The sequence below is a fragment of the Bos indicus genome, chromosome X, assembly GCF_029378745.1.
Source record: "Bos indicus isolate NIAB-ARS_2022 breed Sahiwal x Tharparkar chromosome X, NIAB-ARS_B.indTharparkar_mat_pri_1.0, whole genome shotgun sequence".
NCBI classification, from domain to species: domain Eukaryota; kingdom Metazoa; phylum Chordata; class Mammalia; order Artiodactyla; family Bovidae; genus Bos; species Bos indicus.
The window spans coordinates 101,644,780-101,667,748 of record NC_091789.1 but is presented as its reverse complement, the minus strand read 5'-3'; the positions used below and the strand labels follow the sequence as shown (position 1 = coordinate 101,667,748).

Sequence of the window (22,969 nt, the reverse complement as noted above, 5' to 3'; positions counted from 1 at the left end):
TTCCAACTGTTGCTTCTTATCCTGCATACAGGTTTCTCAGGATGCAGGAAATGTGGTCAGGTATTTCCATCTCTTTAAGAATATTCCACTATTTGTTGTGAACCACACAAAGGTTTTAGCATAGTCAATGAAGCAGAAGTAGATACTTTTTTGGAATTCCCTTGCCTTTTTCTATGATCCAGTTATTGCTGGCAATTTGATCTCTGGTTTCTCTGACTTTTCTAAATCCAGCTTGTACATCTGGCAGTTCTCAGTTCATGTACTGCTGAAGCCAAGCTTGAAGGACTTTGAGCATAATCTTGATAGCATATGAAATAAGTGCAATTGTATGGTAATTTGAACATTCTCTTGCAATGCCTTTCTTTAGAGAGGGTAAAGTAATTCAGAAGTTGTCTCGTCCAAGGTAATTAGAAATTCCTTTTTATGCAAATATTAATATTTAGCCATCTAGCCAAATGAGCTTGATTTGTTCCACCTGTGAGAAAGCCAATTTTAATCCAACCTCTTCTGTAAACTGGGTTTTACATTGCTATATCTGATTCAGGACAGAAACCTTGAAGAACTGAGGCCTCAATGTGCATTACATATATCTTTGTTTTTGGATAACATTGCTGCAGTTGATTTGTAAAAAGAGCTCTATTTAATTGGCTTAAATAAAAGTAATAAACACTGACAAACCAATCAACTCTAAATATAAGAGAAATTTAAAAATGACTTTCAGGCTCATGTGAACTGGTAAATATTTAATATTAAATTGGTAGCTGGTATCAATGTTTAAGTTTGTTGATCTAATTTTAATGATATAGACATGTCCTGAGTCATCATCAAATTAACTATAATATTAAGCATAAGACTTTCATTGTGCCTACGCTTAACATAAGCTAAATAAGGTATTATATCTGTCAAAAATTTGTCAGCAAGTAAAGTACCTCAATGTGGGGGGAAAAAACTGTAGGGATATCAAGATATGTGTTGTCAGTAGAAGAAGGTGTGAGGAATTAAAAAAAAATACTGAAAAGAGCTATGCATGATCAGGATTTCCTAAGACTAGATTGAATTTAGTTGAGTAAATGAACCATGTTGGGAGTAAGCTAAGACTTGGATTTGGCTTTTTCTTTCTGTTCAGAGAAAAAAGTATTCTTGGAATGCCATTTTTGATAACACATTATATGAGTTTCTTTGCCTTTAAGTGCTTTGTATTTGCCTTTGAGATCTCTGGTTACTTTGCTTAAGGAATAAGTGTGATCCAACTTACTTTACCAATTAACCAGATGTTTAACTATGACTTTTAAGTCTTTTGTCATTTATAGATACATCTGCATTCTGATGCTGTTACAAAATGGGCTTTTTTATCAAGGAAATTCACAGGAAGTCTATGGAAGCACTTAAAATAGTTCCACATCAAAATGATGGCTATTCAAGAATTCTAATCCATATGGATTAAAGCAAGAAGCTGTCCTGCCCCTGAGGCCCCTATATCAGGTATCCAAAGACTTTTATTCCCTGACCAGCAGTCCATGCCACTACTCAGACTTGAAGCAGTTACAGAAAATAAGACCATCCCCTCTCTGCTTTCCATAAGAATATGGGAGTAAAATCTCTGAGAGGGGAAATGAAACAGGAGGGAAGAGGGCAGGGAACAACCTTTGAAAGAGTGACATAACCCTAGGACATTACAAGGCTGATTATAAGCAAACAGGTCCAACATGGTAGACTAGTCTGTTTCCACTAGACCTTGAGCCGCAGTACATGCTCTTTGTAATACATCAGGAAGCTAAGTGAGGCACCCACAACTGGGTGGTGACCCAATTCAATGTAAACAAACATTTAGATAAAGAAGTGTAAATGAAACAACAGCTTTTTAGATAAATTTTAAGAAAATACAAATGAGATATGAGCTTTAAGTGAACTTTTATAAATACATGTTTTAGGATCTCTCCAGATATTCTACAACTTAAAAGGTAAAATTTGTTAAAACAAATAAAGTAATGAGAGGTTTATGGAAAATGGACCCCAAAAAGGGTTATGTACATGATCAATCAGGACTGACAAAGTTTCAAACAAGTTTAACTGAGTAAATGAAACTTAAAATAAGCAGGTGCAAAATGTAAATTTGGCTTTTTTCTCTGTTAAAACAGACAAGTTTTCTTAACATGCTAAACTGCGTTTGATATTTAAGTTTACCTTTTAAAGAATGTATTTGCCTTTGAAATTTTGTATAGTCACTTTGGCTAAGTTTCACAGTGACCTATGGTCCTGATGTATTTAAAAAAATTTTTGGTGTTCCTTTGATAGGGCTTCACAAATTAAATTATATAATAAAGTTCCTTTGACCTCTAGCTAACTTTGGGGTGCTTCAAAGAGCCCCTGAGGCACCCCAAAGGGAGATATTAAACTAATTAGGTTCACTTGGTATGTTAATAGAGTATTGTCAAGTGAGTAATAAATTTTAAGTTGCATTATATGATAAATAGTACAAATATTCTAGAGATTATATAGAGTTCCTAAGAGTCTGATATGTCCAGGTGGAATATTATCAGTCATAATTCTAGTTATTTTCTGAAACTGTCATATGTCACAGCAGCAACTGGGTTGCTTTATCAATTGCATTGTAATTAGATTTAAATGTGCTTTCTTAAGTCTTTTTGATGACAGTTACGGTTTCACTCTAATGCCATTGCAAAAATGCCTCCTCTTAACAATTAAAAAGGACTTTTGGAGAAATATAAGTGTCTAACTTTCCACACACAATGCTGAACTGAAAATTGAAGAATTCTACTAGAACACCTGATGACTTCATAAAGCCCTTAACAAAAAGTTACACAAGAATGAGTAAATGGGTAAATATGGTTGTAATTTTTATGGTTTCTATCTAAAAGGACTATCGGTTTGTGTTTTCTAGGTGTAAGAAAAATGTTCTTCTTCATTTAATTATGACTTGTAGTAATTTGGTAGATTTTGCCTTTTGTGAGAATTGGAACATTTATTCTTTTTCTCTCTACCTGGTTGATCCTGCCAGTAACATATGCTTGTCTCAAAAGATTAAGCCAAGCATAAATGTACATGGCCAGTACAATGGAACTGCAAATAGGTCATTAAATCAGTTATAGCTCCTTTGGTCACTCAATTACTACAACTGGATTACAACTAGTTATACAAATCATTGTTTAATTTTTTTGTTTTCAAATAGTGCTTTGTGCTGCACTATGTCATTGTCAATGTTACTAGCTGCACTACTTATGTCCTCTCTAATTTATAAGACTGTTGTCTCTTGTAGTAACCAATGTATAATCAGACCTCCAAAAATATTTGTGTGGCTAAATATTTTGAGAAAATCACATATATAAAATAAAATGACTGTAATAGTGTGATTCTAGGTATGGAAAGAAGCAACAGTGGAAAATGTCTCCTGGATTATAGTTAGACAAAATCCAATTTTTAATTATTGATGGGGCCTAGTCCAAAACGTAACACCTGGAGGGGCATATCAAGCATTTTGCCTGAACTAGGATAAGTCTCCCAGTGCTGTGGGACAAAAGTTGATCATGAAATGTCTTCCAAACATTGGTCAAATTCATGACCAAGAAGGGAAGACCTGAGGAATTGAATCGGGAATTGCAGCCCTTCAACATGAGCCAGTGAAACCCGAGGAAGGAGAATACCTGCCATCTAGCAGTCATCACACTGCTGCCTCTTCCTATGGTGAACTCTGAGGAAACTTTGAGAATACAGGATTACAGACCCCCAGGCAGTTGTGCTGTGCTGTCCTTAGTCCTTCAGTCTGGCCAACTCTTTGTGACCCCATGGACTGCAGCCTGCTAGGCTCCTCTGTCTGTGGAATTCTCCAGGCAAGAATACTAGAGTGGGTATCCATTCCCTTCTCCAGGGGATCTTCCAAACCCAGGGATCAAACCCAGGTCTCCTGCATTGCAGGCGGATTCCTTACAGATTGAGCCACCAAGGAAGCCCCCAGATAGCTGAGGTACATATAAAGGAAATAATTTTAATGATCCCTGACTCTTGCATCTTCCTATATTTAGAAAAGTACTACATACCTTTAATTTGAAATGCTGCCTCCTGGATTTGAAGATCAGTATTTCTAAAGTCGACAAGTGTAAAGTAGACATTTACTGAAGAGGAACAAAAGGAAGACAAATCTTAACATGTGAAACATTGGCACTAATGGCAGACATTCTCAGAAAGATCCATCTGATGAAGCAAAATGGTTGTCACCCCTTTTTTCCACAAGATTGTGGAATGGGCTTTTAAAGTGCAGAATTGTTGCAAAGAATCCAATTCTGACTCCATAATGGAAATATTTCTTTGACTTGCTTTTGTTATTACAATCATACATAACTGTTGTTGTTCAGTCGCTAACTCATGTTTGACTCTTTGTGACTCCATGGACTGCAGCATGGCAGGCTTCCCTGTCCTTCACTATCTCCCAGAGTTTGCTCAAATTCAGGTCCACTGAGAGGGTGATGCCATCCAACCATCTCATTCTCTGTGGCCCCTTTTTCCTCATGTGCTTTATCTTTCCCAACATCAGGGTCTTTTCCAATGAGTTGGCTCTTCCCATCAGATGGCCAAAGTACTGGAACTTGTTCAGCAACAGTCCTTCCAATGAATATTCAGGACTGATTTCCTTTAGGATTGACTGGTTTGATCTCCTTGCAGTCCAAGGGACTCTCAAGAGTCTCCTTTAGAACCACAATTAGAACACATCAATTCTTCAGCACACAGCCTTCTTTATGGTCCAACTCTCACATCCATACATGATTACTGGAAAAAGCATAGCTACGACTATATGGACCTTTGATGGCATAGTAATATCTCTGCTTTTTAATATGCTGTCTAGGTTTGTCACAGCTTTTCTTCCAAGAAGTTAAGTGTCTTTTAATTTTTTGGCTGCAGTCCCTGTCCACAATGGTTTCAGAACCCAAGAAAATAAAATCTCACTGTGTGCACTTTCCCCTCATCTATTTGCCATGAAGTCATGGGATCAGATGCCATGAACTTTGTTTTTTTGAATGTTGAGTTTCAAGCCAGCATTTTCACTCTCCTCATTCACCTTCAAGAGGCTCTTTAGTTTCTCTTCACTTTCTGCCATTAGAGTGGTATCATCTCCATATCTGATGTTGATATTTCTCCCAGCAAACTTGATTCCAGCTTGTGATTAATCCAGCCCAGCATTTCACATGACAAAATCTGCATATAAGTTAAATGAACAGGGTAACGATATATAGCCTCAATGTACTTCTTTCTCAATTTTGAAGCAGTCCACTGTTCCATGCCTTGTTCTAACTGCTGCTTCTGGATCCACATACAGGTTTCTCAAGGGACAGGTAAGGTGGTCTGGTATTTCCATTTCTTTAAGAACTTTCCACAGTTTGTTGTGATCCACACAGTCAAAGGCTTTAGCATAGTCAATGAAGTAGATGTTTTTCTGGAATTCCCTTGCTTTTTCTATAATCCAGTGGATGGTGGCAATTTGATCTCTAGTTTCTCTGCTCTTTCTGAATTCAGCTGGTACATCTGGAATTTCTTGGTTCACATACTATCAAAGAATAGTTTGAAGGATTTTGAGCACCATCTTGCTACCATATGAAATGAGTGCAATTGTATGGTAGTTTGAACATTCTTTCACATTGTCTTTCTTTAGGATTGGAATTAAAACTGACCTTTTCAAGTCCTGTGGCCAATGGTGAATTTTGAAAATTTGCTAGCATATTGAGTGTACCACTGCCTGAATGTAAATTAATGTGCCTTTGTTCAGCTCATAGAGAGATAATCAGACCCTGCCGACCGTTAACACATCCTGATACTGAAGCTGGAACTCCAAAACTTTGACCACCTGATACGAAGAACTGACTCATTGACAAAGACCCTCATGCTGGGAAAGATTGAAGGCAGGAGAAGGGGATAACAGAGGATGAGATGGTTGGATGGCATCACCGATTTGATGGACAGGAGTCTGAGCAAGCTCTGGGAGTTGGTGATGGACAGGAAAACCTGGCATGTTGCAGGCCATGTGGTCACAAAGAGTGGGACACAACTGAGCAAGTGAACTGAACTGAACACATTTTTTCCAGAGGCTGCTCTTGGAGATGTTTTGCAAGACTGAAGACCCTTTTTACTTCACTTCTCACTGCCTCTCCTTCTCTATTCTGCCTTTTGACTTTAGTTCCTCATTGCTTTTCTCTCTCTTTCTCTTTCTGACTCTATAAATGAAGCTGGCATCCAGACCCCAAAAAGATGCTTAATTTGAGACATTAGTCTGCCATCTTCTTGGTCAGCTGGCTTTCCAAATAAAGTCATAATCCTGGCCTCAACACCTCATCTCTAGGATTCACTGGCCTGTTGTGCAGTGAGCACAATGAGTGTGGACTCAGTAACAAGAACCAGATAGTTATACAGGTCCCAGTAGGGGATTATAGATAGAGAGGGAAACCTAGGAAACTTTGGAAGACCACTGTAAGTTAATGATGGATCAGGAAAGCTATTGGAATGTCATGGAATGAAGCAGGCTTTGTTGTGTATAAAACCATAAATAAAATTATGAAATATGCCCCAGTCCATCAGGTGACAGAAAAATGTTGACCTCCTTCTTCTGATTTGAATCAGCATTAAGATAATCCTAGTTTGATATATCCATCTGAATGCAGAGTTGCAAAGAATAGCAAGAAGAGATAAGAAAGTCTTCCTAAGTTATCAGTGCAAAGAAATAGAGGAAAAGAATAGAATGGGAAAGACAAGAGTTCTCTTCAGGAAAATTAGAGATACCAAGGGAACATTTCATGCAAAGATGGGTACAATAAAGAACAGAAATGATATGGACCTAACAGAAGCAGAAGATATTAAGAAGAGGTGGCAAGAATACACAGAAGAAGTACACAAAATAGATCGTCATGACCCAGATAACCACGATGGCGTGATCACTCACCTAGAGCCAGACATCCTGGATTGTGAAGTCAAGTGAGCCTCAGGAAGCATCACTATGAACAAAGCTAGTGGAGGTTATGGAATTCCAGCTGAGCTATTTCAAATCCTAAAAGATGATGCTGTTAAAGTGCTGCACTCAACATACTAGGAGATATTAAAAACTCAGCAGTGGCCACAGGAGTGGAAAAGGTCAGCTTTCATTCAAATCCCAAAGAAAGGCAATGCCAAAGAATGTTCAAACTACTGCACAATCCCACTCACCATGCATGCTAGTAAAGTAGTGCTCAAAATTCCCCAAGCTAGCCTTTAACAGTATGTGAACCAAGAACTTCTAGATGTTCAAGCTGGATTTGGAAAATGCAGAGAAACCAGAGATCAAATTGCCAACACCCACTGAATCATCGAAAAAACAACAGTTTCTGAAAAACGTCTACTTCTTCTTTATTGACTATGCTAAAGCCTTTGACTATGTGGATCACAACAAACTGTGGAAAATTCTTCAAAAGATGGGAATACCAGACCACCTTACTTGCCTCCTGAGAAACCTGTATGTGGGTCAAGAAGCAACAGTTAGAACTGGATATGGAACAACAGACTGGTTCCAAATTGAGAAAGGAATATGTCAAGGCTATGAATTATTGTCACCTTGCTGATTTAATTTATATGCAGAGTACATCATAAGAAATGCTAGACTGGATGAAGCACAAGCTGGAATCAAGATTACCAGGAGAAATAGCAATTACCTCAGATATGCAGATGACACTACCCTTATGGCAGAAAGTGAAGAGGAACTTAAGAGCCTCTTGATGAAGGTGAAAGAGGAGAGTGAAAAAGCTGGCATAAAATTCAACATTCAAAAAACTAAGATAATGCCATCCAGTGCCATTACTTCATGGCAAATAGATGGGTAAACAATGAAAACAGTGACAAAATTTATTTTCTTGTGCTCCAAAATCACTGCAGATGGTGACTGCATCCATGAAATTTAAAGACGCTTGCTCCCTGGTTGAAAAGCTATGACAAACCTAGGCAGCATAGTAAAAAACAGATACATTACTTTACCAACAAAGGTCTGTATAGTCAAAGCTATGGTTCTTCCAGTAGTCATGTATGGATGTGAGATTTGGACCATAAAGAAAGCTAAGCGCTGAAGAATTGATGCTTTGGTTTTGGAGAAGAGTCTTGGGAGTCCCTTCGACTGCAAGGAGATCCAACCAGTCAGTCCTAAAGGAAATCAGTCCTGAATATTCATTGCAAGGACTGATGCTAAAGCTGAACCTCCAATACTTTGGCCACCTGATGTGAAGAACTAACCCATTAGGAAAGACCCTGCTGTTGTGAAAAACTGAATGCAGGAGAAGGGGATGACAGAGGATGAGATGGTTGGATGGCATCATTAACTTGATGGACATGAGTTTGAGCAAGCTCCAAGATTTGGTGATGGACAGGGAAGAATGGTGTGCTGCAGTCCACATAGTTACAGACTCAGACATGACTGAGTTAGTGAACTGTTTGATCTCACAGGGTCAGACACTCTTCTGCCTGTTACAACAGAGAAGCTAGTGATATTATTCTCAGGTCTACTCAAAGGCAGTCTTTCTCTTCCCCACTTTCCTTTGATTATAAAATTGCAGCCCACACAATCCTCAGGACAGAGGATGCTCATCTGTCAGCTTGCATCTCTCCCAAACCTTCTGTATTAATAAACCTACTTCATGCCTATCACTTTGCCTCTTGCTGAATTTGTTCTGCACTGAGAAAAAAAAGACCCTGAACTTCAGTTCATCCAGATACCAAGGTTGCTCCATTGTAGGAGACTGTGTGGTCTGTGCTGGGTAGTTAGGTAAGAGGCTGATCTTATCTGATGCTTTTCCTCAATTCGGCTGCCTTAACAGAATTTGTTGGGCAGGTTCAAGTCCCAGCACATGGGTTCAAGTCCCAGTCTGAGGTGCACGGTTTCAAGGGTGTGGAAAAAATGGAACTCTCCTACACTGTTGGTGGGAATGTAAATAGGTACTGCCAGTATGGATATCAGTATGAAATTTCCTTACAAAACTAAAAACAGAACTATCATATGATCCAGTTATCCTACTTCTAGGCATATATCTAGAGAAAACCATAATTCAAAATGATACATGCTATCCAGTGTTCACTGTAGCACTATTTACAATAGCCAAGATGTGGAAGCAACCTAAATGTCCATTAACAGTGGAATGGATAAAGATGTGGTACATATGTACAATGGAATAATACTCACTCATGGAAAAAGCAAGAGAGTTCCTGAAAAATATCTGCTTCTTCTTTATTGACTATGCTAAAGCCTTTGACTATGTGGATCACAACAAACTGTGTGTTTTCTACACATGAGACTCTATTTCTGTTTTGTAAATATGTAATCTGTAGCAACATGGATGAACCTAGAGTAAGTCAGACATAGAAAGATATCATAGGATATTGCTTATTTGTGTAATCTATGGGGGGAGGGTTAAATTGGGAGATTGGGATCAACACATACACACATACAGGTTTCTCAGGAGGCAAGTAAGGTGGTCTGGTATTCCCTAATCATCACCATTTTAGAATTTTTATGCATACCCATTTAAAACTGGGACAGTTTTATTTTTAGGCTCATAACAGGGATAAAATATTTGTTAGATTTCTTCATGTTTCTTGGTGTTTGAGGTTCCTCAGGAAACTCTATTAATATCTGTGCTTTATGAATCATTTGATATACTACTACTACTACTAAGTCACTTCAGTCGTGTCCGACTCTGTGCGACCCCATAGACGGCAGCCCACCAGGCTCCCCCATCCCTGAGATTCTCCAGGCAAGAACACTGGAGTGGATTGCCATTTCCTTCTCCAGTGCATGAAAGTGAAAAGTGAAAGGGAAGTCGCTCAGTCGTGTCTGACTCTTAGCGACCCCATGGACTGCAGTCTACCAGACTTCTCCGTCCATGGGATTTTCCAAGCAAGAGTACTGGAGTGGGGTGTCATTGCCTTCTCCATATATAAAACAAATAACCAGCAAACATGTACTGTATAGCACAGGGTATTCTGTAATGATCTAAATGGAAAAAAATCTATAAAAGAGAGGATATATGTAACTCATTCACCTTGGTATACATAAACTAATCAGTTCAGTTCAGTCGCTCAGTCATGTCCGACTCTTTGCGACCCCATGAACTGTAGCACGCCAGGCCACCCTGTCCATCACCAACTCCAATAACTAATACAATATTTTAAATCAACTGTACTCCAATAAAATTTTTTTTCAAATATAATCTCTAGGTATTTGAAAATTTATTTGATATTTAGAGTTGTTCTAAATTAAGCGATGGCAGTTTATTGAATAGCTAGGTCATTCCCAAATAAAATAAGATACTGAGTTATCAATTACTAAACAGAGTTTGATGCCACCCTGAGATATTCTCTTTGAGAAAGCACATGTTTTTAGAAATCATTGGTATTTATGTTTACTAATCTATAGAATACTGGTGTAGAAGATAGTTTATGGTTGCTTAAGGAAAGTAGGGTGTGTGGTTTGAACAAAATCAACTAACTTAGCATCATCAATAATGAATGGGACCAAATGGCATTTTGTGTCTCCTGATGTGATGCAATAGCAAGGACACAGCATCACCTATGTAGTCTTCTTACTAAAAATGTTCAAATTAATCTTGGTAAAGCAGACACATTCATATTGTGGGATGAATGCAGGACAACTGCCTGGACTTGTCAAAACTGCCAATGGTATGAAAAATATAAAGAAAAAAAATTGTCTGTCTTAGTCGTTCAGTTGTGTCTGACTCTTTGAAACCCCATGGACTGTAGCCCACCAAGCTCCTCTGTCCATGGGCTTGTCCAGGCAAGAATACTGGAGTGGGTTGCCATTTCCTTCTCCAGAAAGAAAAGAATGAGAAGGTGCTATTCTAGATTTTAAAAGACTAAAGGGGCGTGACAGCTAAATACAGTGCATGATTTTTGACTGGATCCTGGATCAAAACAAATAAAAAGATATAAAGGACATTGTTATGACAGTTGGGGAACTTTGACATCAATGGTATACTATATAATTGTATCAAAGTTGAATTTTTCTGAATGCTATGCCTTGTTATTAAGAGATACTCTTTGATGTGTTTAAGGCTTAAGTGTCATGATATCTGCAAGTTACTTCCAAATGGTTTAGCAAAAAAGTGTATATTGTGTGTATGTGTATGTATGTGTGTGTGTGTATATATATATATACACACACAAAAAGAGAAAGAAAAACATATGTAGAAAAACAAATGATGTATCTACATGAATGATGTCTTTTGGCATTCCTGAAGAGTTGGAATTTTATAAAATTTTTTAAAAATTGTGAAGAAAACAATGTTTGAAGCTATAAAGCTTATCCTTAATTCTAATTATAAATCCTGACGGTAAATTCAGAAATAAACCAGTGTATTCAATTTTTTGGCAGAACATTTGCTGAAAAATAAAAGAAAGGGAAAAAAAAGAATTAAGTAAAAGAATGGAAAAAAGAAATATCACCCAAAAAGAAGTCTATCAGACAAAATAGACTTTAAATTCAAGTGAGTCACTAAAAATGATAAAAAGGTATATCTATTTTAGATTTGTATGCACATAATAATAAATCCTTGAATATATACAAACTACAAGAATTTATACAACTACAGTGGAAGATTTTAAATTGGTTTCAATAATTGATAGATGTAATAAACAGAATTAATAGTGATATAGAAGACACACAATACAATCAATAAGTTTAACAGACATTTACAGAATACTATATGAAACAATTGGAATATACAAAATATTTTCAAGCACACGTGCATCACAAATTGATCTTGCTCTTTAAAACATGAAGCATATCTCAACATATACTAAATAATCAGTATCATGTAAACCATGTTGTCTGTATTAAGTGCAATTAAATGGAAAAGAGTAACAAAATGCTAAGCTAAAAAATATCCATGTGCTCTAAAGGAAGAAATAAAGCTATCCCTGTTTGCAGATAACATGATACTATATGTAGAAAATCCTGAAGATGCCACCAGTAAACTACTAGAGCTCATCAATTGTCAGTAAAGTTGCAGGATACAAAATAAATATATAGAAATCTGTTGCATTTCTATACGCTAATAATGAACTATCAGAAATTAAGGAAACAATCACATTCACTATTGCATCAAAAAGAATAAAATACCTAGAATAAACCCACCTATGGAGGTGAAAGACCTGTACTCTGAAAACTATGACACTGATGAAACTGAAGACAAATAGATGGAAAGATATACTATGCTCTTGGATTGAAAAAATAAGTATTATTAAAATGATTATACTACCCAAGGCAGTCTACAGATTCAATGCATTTCCCTGTCAAAATATCAATGGCATTTTCCACAAAACTAGAACAAAAAAACCTTAAAATCTGTATGGAAACACAAAAGGTCCCAAATAGCCAAAATGATCCTGAGAAAGAAGAACAGAGAAGAACATGCTCCTTGACTTCAGATTACATTACAAAGCTACAGTAATCAAAACTATGTGTAACACAAAAACATATGTATAGATGAATGGAACAAGACAGAAAACCCCAAAACAAACCCACACAGTCACAGTCATTAATCAATGACAAAGGAGGCAAGAATACACAGTGGAGAAAAGACAGTCTCTTCAATAAATGGTGCTGGGAAATCTGGACAGCTACATGTAAAAGAATCAAATCACAACATCCTCTAATACCATATACAAAAATAAACTCAAAATGGATTAAAGACCTAAATATAAGACTGGATACTACAAAACTCCTAGAGAAAGACTCAGGCAAAACACTCTGACATAAATTGTGCAACATTTTTTTTTTTTAATCTGTCTCTTAAAGGAAACAAAAGCAAACATGAACAAATAGGACCTAATCAAATTTAAAAGTTTTTGAACAGCCAAGGATACCATCAATAAAATGAAAAGACAAGCTACTGAATAGGAGAAAATATTTGCAAATGATATGACCAATAAGGGATTAATATCCAACATATATAAACAGCTTATACAATTTAACATCATAAAAACAGCCCAACTAAAAAATAGGAAGAGTAAGACAGACATTTTTCCAAAGAGGAAATGCAGATGGCCAACAGGCACAGGAAAACATGTTCAGCATTGCTAACCATCAGGGAAATGGAAATCAAAACCACAATAAGATATCACCTCATACCTGCCAGAAGGGCTATTATCAAAAAGAAACAAAAAATAAAAAATGTTGGAGAAAATGTGAAGAAAAGGGACCCTTGTACACTGTTGGTGGGAACAGAAATTGGCACAGACACTGTGGAAAACAGTCTGAAAGTTTCTCAAAAAACTAAAAATAGAACTACCATTGTTGCTGTTGTTTAGACTCTAAGTCCTGTTCCACTCTTTTGCAACCCCATGGACTGTAGCCCACCAAGCTTCTCTGTCCAGATTTCCCAGGCAAGAATACTGGAGTGGGTTGCCATTTCCTTCTTCAGGGGATCTTCACAAGCCAGGGATCAAACCAATATCTCCTGCATTGGCAGGCAGATTCTTTACTCAGCCACCAGGGAAGCCCACAATGGACTACTTCTCGGCCATAAAAAAGACTAAAATTTTGCCATCTACTGCAACACGAATGGACATTGAGGGTATTATGCTAAGTGAAATAAGTCAGACAGAGAAAAACAAATACTGTATGGTATCGCTTATATGTAGAATAAAAAAAAAAAAAACTAGTGAATATAACAAAAAAGGGGCTTCTCAAGTGGCACTAGTAGCAAAGAATCCACCTGCCAATGCAGGAGAAGCAGGTTCAATCCCTAGGTCAGGAAGATCCTCTGGAGGAGGGCATGGCAACCCTCTCCAGTATTCTTGCCTGGAAAATCCCATGGACAGTGGAACTTGGTGGGCTACAGTCCATAGGTTTGCAAAGAGCTGGAACAACTGAGTGACTGAGTGACTTAGCACACAGACGTAACAAAAAAAAAGAATAGACTCACAAATATAGAGAACAAACTAGTGGTTACCAATAGGGAGAAGGGGGAGGTACAAATTATTGGGTATAAGATTGGCTCAAGGATGTATCATACAACATGGCAAATATAGCCAATATTTTGTAATAACTGTAACTGGAAAGTAATCTTTAAAATGTTTAAAGTTTTTTTCAAAATATATCCATGTACCCACATCTTGGTTTCCAAATACCATCTCCCACAAAATGTACCAGAGATGCATAGAGAAATTAGCAATGAAGCAGGGAATACAAAACAAGCATAAAGGTTAAAAAAGTAAGGAAATGGCTGAAGTCAAGAATGTATCAAAAAATCATGGGAATATGTCAAATGGACAGAGAATCCAGCTTGAATAGGTTGCCACTGGGACAATTTGAGCATTAAAATAAATAATGATAGCAATAGCATACTCATGAAATAAAATAAAAATCTATGTGTCAAAACCAAAATAAGCAAATAAATAAATAAAAGGAGGAGGAAAAAACCTCTTCCTTGAAGCAGAATACAAAGTAATAAATGTAGTGAGAAGATGACATTTGAAAATGATCATTTCAGGATCTCCCCGATGCCCCAGTGGGTAAGAATCCACCTGCCAATGCAGGGGACACAGGTTAGATTCCTAGCCCAGGAAGATTCCACATGCCGCAAAGCAAGTAAGCCCGTGCAGCACAACCACTGAGCCCACGCTCTAAAGCCCACAAGCTTCAACTACTGAGCCCATGTGCTTCAACTACTGAAGCCCATGAGCTCTAGGGCCCAAGAGCTACAACTACTGAGCCTGTGTGCCACAACTACTGAAGCCCGTGAGCCTAGAGCCTATGCTCTGCAACAAGAGAAGCCATGGCAGTGAGAAGCCCAGGCGCTGCAATGAAGAGTAGCCACCGCTCATGGCAACTAGAGAAAGCTCATTCAAAAGCAACAAAGACCCAGTGCAGCCAGAAAGAAAGAAAATGACCATTTTGCAGCCATTAGGGTAATAACTCAGAGAAGGCAATGGCAACCCACTCCAATACTCTTGCTTGGAAAATCCCATGGGCAGAGGACCCTGGTAGGCTGCAGTCCATTGGGTCACAAAGAGTTGGACACGACTGAGCGACTTCACTTTCACTTTTCACTTTCATGCACTAGAGAAGGAAATGGCAACCCACTCCAGTATTCTTGCCTGGAGAATCCCAGGGACAGAGGAGCCAGGTGGGCTGTCATCTATGGGGTCGCACAGAGTCGGACACGACTGAAGGGACTTAGCAGCAGCAGCAACAGGGTAATAACTGATTCAGTCAAGAATTATCAATGGATATTAAAGCCAGCGGATTTTAGTTTGAGGAGAAATAGGATACCTACACAGTTTCAAAGTACCCCAAGCAAATTTATTAAGTATAAAGCAGAAAATGGAAACTTAGAGTGGATTAATCTAGTAAACATCATCTTAACCAAGTAATCGAGGTTAACATTTCTTCTAAGGGGTCAAATCAGCATTATGTGCCACTTATATGCTGCCCTGAGAATAATACATTACTTCTCTGACATTCCTGCCAAATTCCATAATCTAAATACAATAATGAGGAATGGGCACACAGATTTAAGTTTAGGAACAACCTATAAAACAACTGTCTACAATTGTCCAGAAATCTTTAAACTGTCATTGTCATCAGAGACAAAGAAAGGTTGAACTGTTCCAGGTTAAAGAAAACTGAAGAAACATGGAAACTAAATGCAGCACATCATCCTCGATTGAAACTTTGATCAAGAAAATAAAATAGCTATAAAGTGGAAAGTGGAATCACTCAGTCGTGTCCAATTCTTTGTGACCCCATGTACTGTAGCCTATCAGGCTCCTCCGTCCATGGGACTTTCCAGGCAAGATTGCTGGAATTAATTGCTATTTCCTTCTCCAGGGGATCTTCCCAACCCAGGAATCGAACCCGAGTCTCCCGCATTGCAGGCAGATGCTTTACCATCTGAGCCACCAGGGAAGCCCAAAATAGCTATAAAACACATTATTGGAACAAACTGGTCAAAGTGCAATATGGTCTAGATAATAATATTGGAACACTAATTTATGATATACTACAAAGCTATACTAATCAAAAGAGCATGGTGCTGACGTAAAAACAGACACATAGACCTTGGAACAGAATTGAGAGCCCAGAATAAAACATTGTATATACAGTCAACTAATGTTTGACAAGGGATTCAAGAGTACTTAATGGAGAAAAGATAGTCTATTTCATAAATAATGCTGAGAAAACTGAATATTCACATGAAAAAGAATAAAACTGGAGCCCAATCTTACACCACTGGCAAAGATTAATTCAAAATAGATTAAAGACTTAAAATTCCTAGAAGCAAACAGGGAAAAAGCTTCTTGACATTTGTCTTTGCAATGTTTTTATGGATATTACACCCAAAACATAAGCAACAAAAGCAAAAAATAAACAAATGGTACTACATCAAACAAAAAAGCTTCTGCACAGCAAAAGAAATGATCAATATGAAAAAACAATATTTGGAATGGGGAAAAAACATTTTAAAACACATATCTGATAAAAAATTAATATCCAAAATATATAAGGGACTCATACAACTCAAAATCAGAAAAACAAATAATCTAATTCAAAAAGGTGCAAAAGACCTAAATAGATATTTTCCCAAAGACATACAGATTGCCAACAGGTACATGAAAAGGTACTAAACATCATTAATCATCAAGGAAAAGGAAATCAAAGCCACAATGAAATACCTCACACTTTTTAGAATGGCTATTAACAAAGACAGGAGATAAAAAATGCCTGTGATGATATAGAGAGAAGTGAACCCTTGCATATTCCTTGATGGGAATGTGAAGTGAAATATCTACTATGGAAAGCAGTATGGAGGTTCTTCAAAGAATTAAAAATAGAACTAGCATATAATCCAGCAATTCCACTTCTGAGGAAATGAAATCACAATCACAAGATACTTGCAATCCCAATTTTACTGCATCATTCTTTACAATAAGCAAGATGTGGAAACAATCTAAGTGTCACTGACAGATTAATGGACAAAGAAAATGTGATACACACACACACATTACACTGGAACTACTCAGCTATAAAAAGAAGGGACTTATGACACAGTGGATAAACCTTGAGGATATCAGGCTAAGTGAGGTTAAGTCAGACAGAAAAAGATAAATACTGAATGCTCTTAATTATACATGGAATCTAAAAAAAAACTGAACTCATAGAAACAGAAAGTAAATTGGTGGTTTCCAGGGAAGGGAAGGTAGGAGAAATGTATAAAGGTGGTCAAAGGATATAAACTTTCAGTTGTAACAGGAATAAATTCTGAGGCACTAATCTACAGCATGATGTACATTATACTATAACACTATAGTTACACTATCAATATATAGTTACATAACTACAGTGATAGTATAGTTAATACTATAGTATAGTGAGTATAGTTAACAATTCTGTATTGTATACTTAAAAGTTGCTAGGACAGTAGATCTTACAAGTTCTCATCACACAAAAAAATATTAATTATATGACTGATGTCTTACCTAATATTATTGTGGGTAATCATTTTGTAATATATACATTTAGCAAATCATCACACTGTACTGTACACTTTAAACTTACACTGTTATATGTCAAATATATTTCAATAAAGCTAGGAGAAAAAGAACTGTAATAGAGCTTACATTGTCCATTTAAAATATATATTCTCCCAAAGTCATCCCTTTTTCAATGAATATGAGTGGATAATCTTGACAATAAAGGCTTATGAAACAAAAATTGGAAGAAGGTCCAACTTCTATTTTGAAACAGGTACTGAGGTTATGTGGGAGAAGGCAATGGCACCCCACTCCAGTACTCTTGCCTGGAAAATCCCATGGACAGAGGAGCCTGATAGGCTGCAGTCCATGGGGTCGATACAAGTCATACACAACTGAGCGACTTCACTTTCTCTTTTCACTTTCATGCATTGGAGGAGGAAATGGCAACCCACTCCAGTATTCTTGCCTGGACAATCCCAGGAACGGGGGAGCCTGGTGGGCTGCCATCTATGGGGTCGCACAGAGTCGGACACGACTGAAGTGACTTAGCAGCAGCAGCAGCAACTGAGGTTATATAAGAAAAAGGTATTATTCTGAGAAAATATACACTGAAGTATTTACAAGTAAAAGCACTTGGAGTCTTCAAGTTACTCTTAAACAGCTCAAAGAGAGAGAAGGAAACAGGAAGAGGAGGAGGTAGAAGACAGGCTAAGGGGCGGGAGAGGTAGACAACAGTAAAGGGAAAGAGAAAAGGGGAATGAGAGGAAGAAACAGAAATAGAGAATTATAAAGCCAACATGGCAAAATGGTCATTGGTGAACCTGGATAAACAGTGTATGGGAGTTCTTTGTAATATTCTCACGATTTTTCTTTAGGTGTAGAATTAGATCAAAATAAAAGATTTAAAACCACAAGTATAAATATCAGCAATAACTCCATCATTGAACAGCATAAGCACAGTTTTCTTATGTATTTAATGAAAGTTTTATATTGCTGAAATCTATTGAGATGAGGAGCCAGTGTATAATTTTGCTTTTTGTTACAAGAATAAAAAACATTAAATATTTTAAAATAGAAAATAAAATGTTTAACTGTAATTGGATTAATGATTTCACAGTATGATTTCTAAAAAAAAATCCATGTTTGTAAATTTAAAATACCCGAATAACTCATGAGTCAAAAAATAAATCTTAAGAGCAATTATAAAATAATAATTGAATAATAATAAAAATACTCCATATAAAAACCTATGAAATTCTTCTAAAGTAGTACATAGTAGAAAACTTATGGTTATAAATTATTTTAGGAAAGAAGATTTAAAATTACTGAGCTAATGGTCCAAATAAATTAGAAAAAGAGCAAACAAAAAGAAAATAAAAGGAAAAATTATTAAAATAAGAGACAATGTTCAGTGGTAAGGCCTGATGAAACCAGAAGCAAGAAATATATTAGAAAATTGAATACTGTAATTTATCACATGGTCTCAGTGTCATGTTAATGGAGGAAAAAACTCCATGTGATCAGTATTTGGAGAAGCTCCATACTCATCCATAATAAAAGCTCTTAGCAAACGAAGAATATAAAGGAACTTACATAACCTGACAAAGAAAATACTAAAAATGGTGAAACATTTATGAAAATTCCCTTGTAAATTCAGGAGCAAAAGAATCCTCTATCACTGCTACTATATTTCATTATACCAAAGATCCTAGCTAACACAGTAAGACTAATTAAAAAATAAATATTGGAAAGGAAGAAATTTCCATCATTTACAATATACTTAATTAACAGACAATACAAAGAATCTACAAATATTAGAACAAATATAAATCAGAAAGTTCACAGCATATAAAATCAGTATGTTACAATATCAATCACATTCCCATTTACCAACAATAATCTGAAAATGTGGTTTAAAAGATTCATTTCACCACGATACCAGAAACTATAAGGTAATTAGGAGTGAATATAACAAGACAGCTTATAGATAGCATTATTATTATATGGTATATATGGTTTCATATAATGCAGAAAATGGTTTCAATTTATCATTGGTGCTAGCCCTTTGTTTGGCTAACTATTTTAATGTGTTATAATCAACTCTTATTCCTCTTCCTTCTTTAATAAGTTTTTAGTAAAGAGATTACCTTAAAAATCACAACTTCCTGGTGCAGGACATCAGAAAAAGCAGGGTGGCAATGTCAGTAATCTTCATTGTCTTCACTGAGTGAACTATTTTATGAATACACCAAGGAAATGGAGTCATACTGCAATCCCTCATAGACTGAAAAATAATAAAATAAGGTTAAATCATTTCTTCTTTTACTGTTCCTCTCTTTCCCATGACCTCCTCAAGTTCTTATGTTCTACCATACCCCCGTTTCAGCTATTTCAGTTATGTATTCCTGAAAAAGTTATACAGACAGAATTAGAAGGGATCTATTGCACAGCAATTAAGAGCATAGGCGCTGGGAAGTTTTGTAGAACAGTGTCTGGCATATAAGATGTTCAGTAAATGTTTGTTATTATAATTTCAATGATTTGAATCACTGGAGGAAATTATATATTTCTTGCATTTTTTGCCCTATACAACCGCCTTTGTTTTCTGTTTAAGCACTCCTATTCCTATGGTTCCCCTTTACCCCAACTCTACCCCTTTGAACAGAGAGGTAAAGTTGAGGGAAATCAGGCAGTAAGGAATGACTGAGAGTGAAGCTTTCAAGCACAAAAGAGCTCATTCTTTTACTATGCACTACCACCAAGCCCCAAGTCCAGAACTTCCTTAAATTGCCACTGTAATCCCATCAATCATTGACCTATTCATTCAATATCTGTTTCCCTCCTACGTGACTTCCCTGGTGGCTCAGATGGTAAAGCGTCTGCCTACAGTGTGGGAGACCCGGGTTCAACCCCTGGGTCGGGGAGATCTCCTGAAGAAGGGAATGGCAACTCACTCCAGTATTTTTGCCTGGAAAATCCCCTGGACAGAGGAGACTGGTAGGCTACAGTCCATGGGGTCGCAAAGAGTCGGACACGACTGGGTGGCTTCACTTCACTTTCCTATGTGCTTTAGTTATCTAACCCCTACAGTTCCCAGCATAATGCTTAGTCCATTGCAACAGTTCCTTAAAGGTTTATTGCGTAAATGAAGAAAGTATGCCATGTCTTATTTGGAGTACAAGAATCTATGAGTTTTGAGTCAGACCTTAGTTTTTACATTCTGTAAGCTCATCTAAATTGATTGTTTTCCTGATAGAAAAACTGGACTCCTAAAATATATCATTTCCTTGAAAATCTTCAATGGTTTCCACTGCTTCTGGATTAAACTGCATACTCCTTACCATAAATATTCAACCCCTGCAACACTATCTCACCTCCTAGTTTTTCTCATACATTCAGAATTATAGACAAGCTTTTCCTAGCACAAACCTGCTTGGGGCTTTTGTTCTGGGAAAGCTAGGCCAGTAAAGCATTCCCGCCCCTTCCACAAGGCAGATGTCACTCATCCTTTAAGGCCCACCCAAAGTTACCCCTTCCTCTTTGATGGCTCAAGGTCCGTCCCCCAAGCTTCCTGAATACCTTGAGCAAGCAAATATTATGGTACTTGGGTTTGATTTACCATACTATATTTTTTAAATCATTAAATTCTCCTGTTATACAACTCTGAAGGTTCGCTTTAAAATACTCTGTTAGCACAAAGCTATGGCTATAGGAATTAGGCCTTAAATACAATGATGTTATTGATCTTGAATCAGGCATTTTTTGAACGGAAAAGCTTCAAATATACACCAAAGTAGCAAGAATAGTTTAATGAATCCCCATGTATATATCACTCAGCTTTAACAATTATCAAGTCATTAACATTTGTACCCCTCACCTGGGCCCAACTGACTTTAAAGCAAATCAACAGATACGTCTACTGAAAATATATATTTAAAAATAATTACTTAACGTTATTAAATATCTATAAACTCACCCCCACATATTTTGTGAAAGAGCTATTTAATGCCTACATTTTTTTTTTTTTTTTTTACATTTTGAAATCGTGAAAAGAATAGGGAAAGGGAGAAGGAGATCTGCGGAAATGCATAATTAAGTTTGAGAGAGCCTGGTTGTCCCAAATGAGAAAGAATCTGACCTGGTTTAGAGTGGAAGAAGTATATTGTACTACTTCTCCGGAGGAGGTGGATGCGACTTCAGGCCCGGTGATGCTGGAGGAGGTGTGGAAGGGAGAGTGGTGTTACCTCCGTTAGCCGTTCCTTCAGGATAATCCCAACGTGGAGCTAGGAGGCAGCGCTTTTTTGGAGGCTTCGTTTCCCGCGTGTTTCCAGGTGGGAGCGTGGATCTCCCGGAGGTACAAGGTTGGTCCCCCATAAGGATTATAGGACCTGGGTGTCAGCTCTCTCCAGTGGGCCCTGGCGAGGCCAAGAGACCTGAGATGGCGGCGGGTCCCTTCCAGGCACAGAGCTTCCTCTGGGTTTCGCTTTTTCCGTATTTCCTGTATCCTGAGACGTATATCCCCTCTCTGCCTCCGCCCTCGCTCCCTACCCCACCCTATTTTAACGTTTCTGCGAGGATGGGTCTTAAAGAAGCGTTTATTTAATAGAATGTCTCCCCCGCCCCCAGTGTAACTAAATCTGTAGATAGTCTTATACTATCTATGCAATTCTAAGATTAGAACAAATTCAGGTTTACTCTTAAATGGAAGCATCTGCATAGATTGTGGAAAGGCGCTGCGTGTCGGGGCGGGAGTGTTTGTGTGGAGAACAAAGAGGTGATTGAAAAGCTAAGAGCTTTACGTTCTAGTTGTAGAAGCACAACAGAGTCATAAAACTACCTACGACCCTTTAGAAAGCGATATACAAACGTCTTACTTGGCTGAAGTGCAGATAGCACACAGGCACCGACCATGGAAATTGAATGTGGAAAACAAATTCACCGTATGTCATAGAATCTAAGATCACGTTTTTTCTTCATATTTTAACAAATTACAAATCTCTGAAGGCTTATCTTTTTTAAAATATGTCAACATCTACGAAATCTCTGACAATTGACAGTATGTCATACTTTCATTGTCATTTTTTTCCTTCTCTACAGTTAAGGAAAATAATGATTCATTCCACTATGGCTGGTGTATTATATTCTGTGATATATGGTAGGTAAGTAACCGAAGCAGGTACACTGCGGCTTAGAATAAGGGTCAGACACGACTGAGGGACTTCACTTTCACTTTTCATTTTCATGAATTGGAGAAGGAAATGGCAACCCACTCCAGTGTTCTTCCCTGGAGAATCCCAGGGACGGGGGAGCCTGCTGGGCTGCCATCTATGGGGTCGCACAGAGTCGGACACGACTGAAGCGACTTAGCAGCAGCAGCAGCAGAATGTCTTAGGGCTTCCCTGGTGGCGCATATGATAAAGAATCTGCCTGCAATGCAGGGGACACTGGTTTGATC

The 22,969-nt window shown here is 37.5% G+C and overlaps 1 protein-coding gene across 1 annotated transcript in view; it reads right to left on the bottom strand.

Moving 5' to 3' along the window:
- NBDY (negative regulator of P-body association) overlaps positions 1 to 22,009 on the bottom strand; it is a 57,430-nt gene extending 35,421 nt beyond the window's left edge. Inside the window, exons 1-2 of the mRNA XM_070784314.1 lie at positions 21,653 to 22,009; positions 19,662 to 19,798 (exon numbers count right to left, since the gene is read on the bottom strand). Coding sequence (XP_070640415.1) covers positions 21,682 to 21,888 — 207 coding nt within the window. The 5' untranslated portion in view covers positions 21,889 to 22,009 and the 3' untranslated portion in view covers positions 19,662 to 19,798; positions 21,653 to 21,681. The remainder of the gene's footprint in view (positions 1 to 19,661; positions 19,799 to 21,652) is intronic.
- Between the last annotated feature and the right edge of the window lie 960 nt (positions 22,010 to 22,969).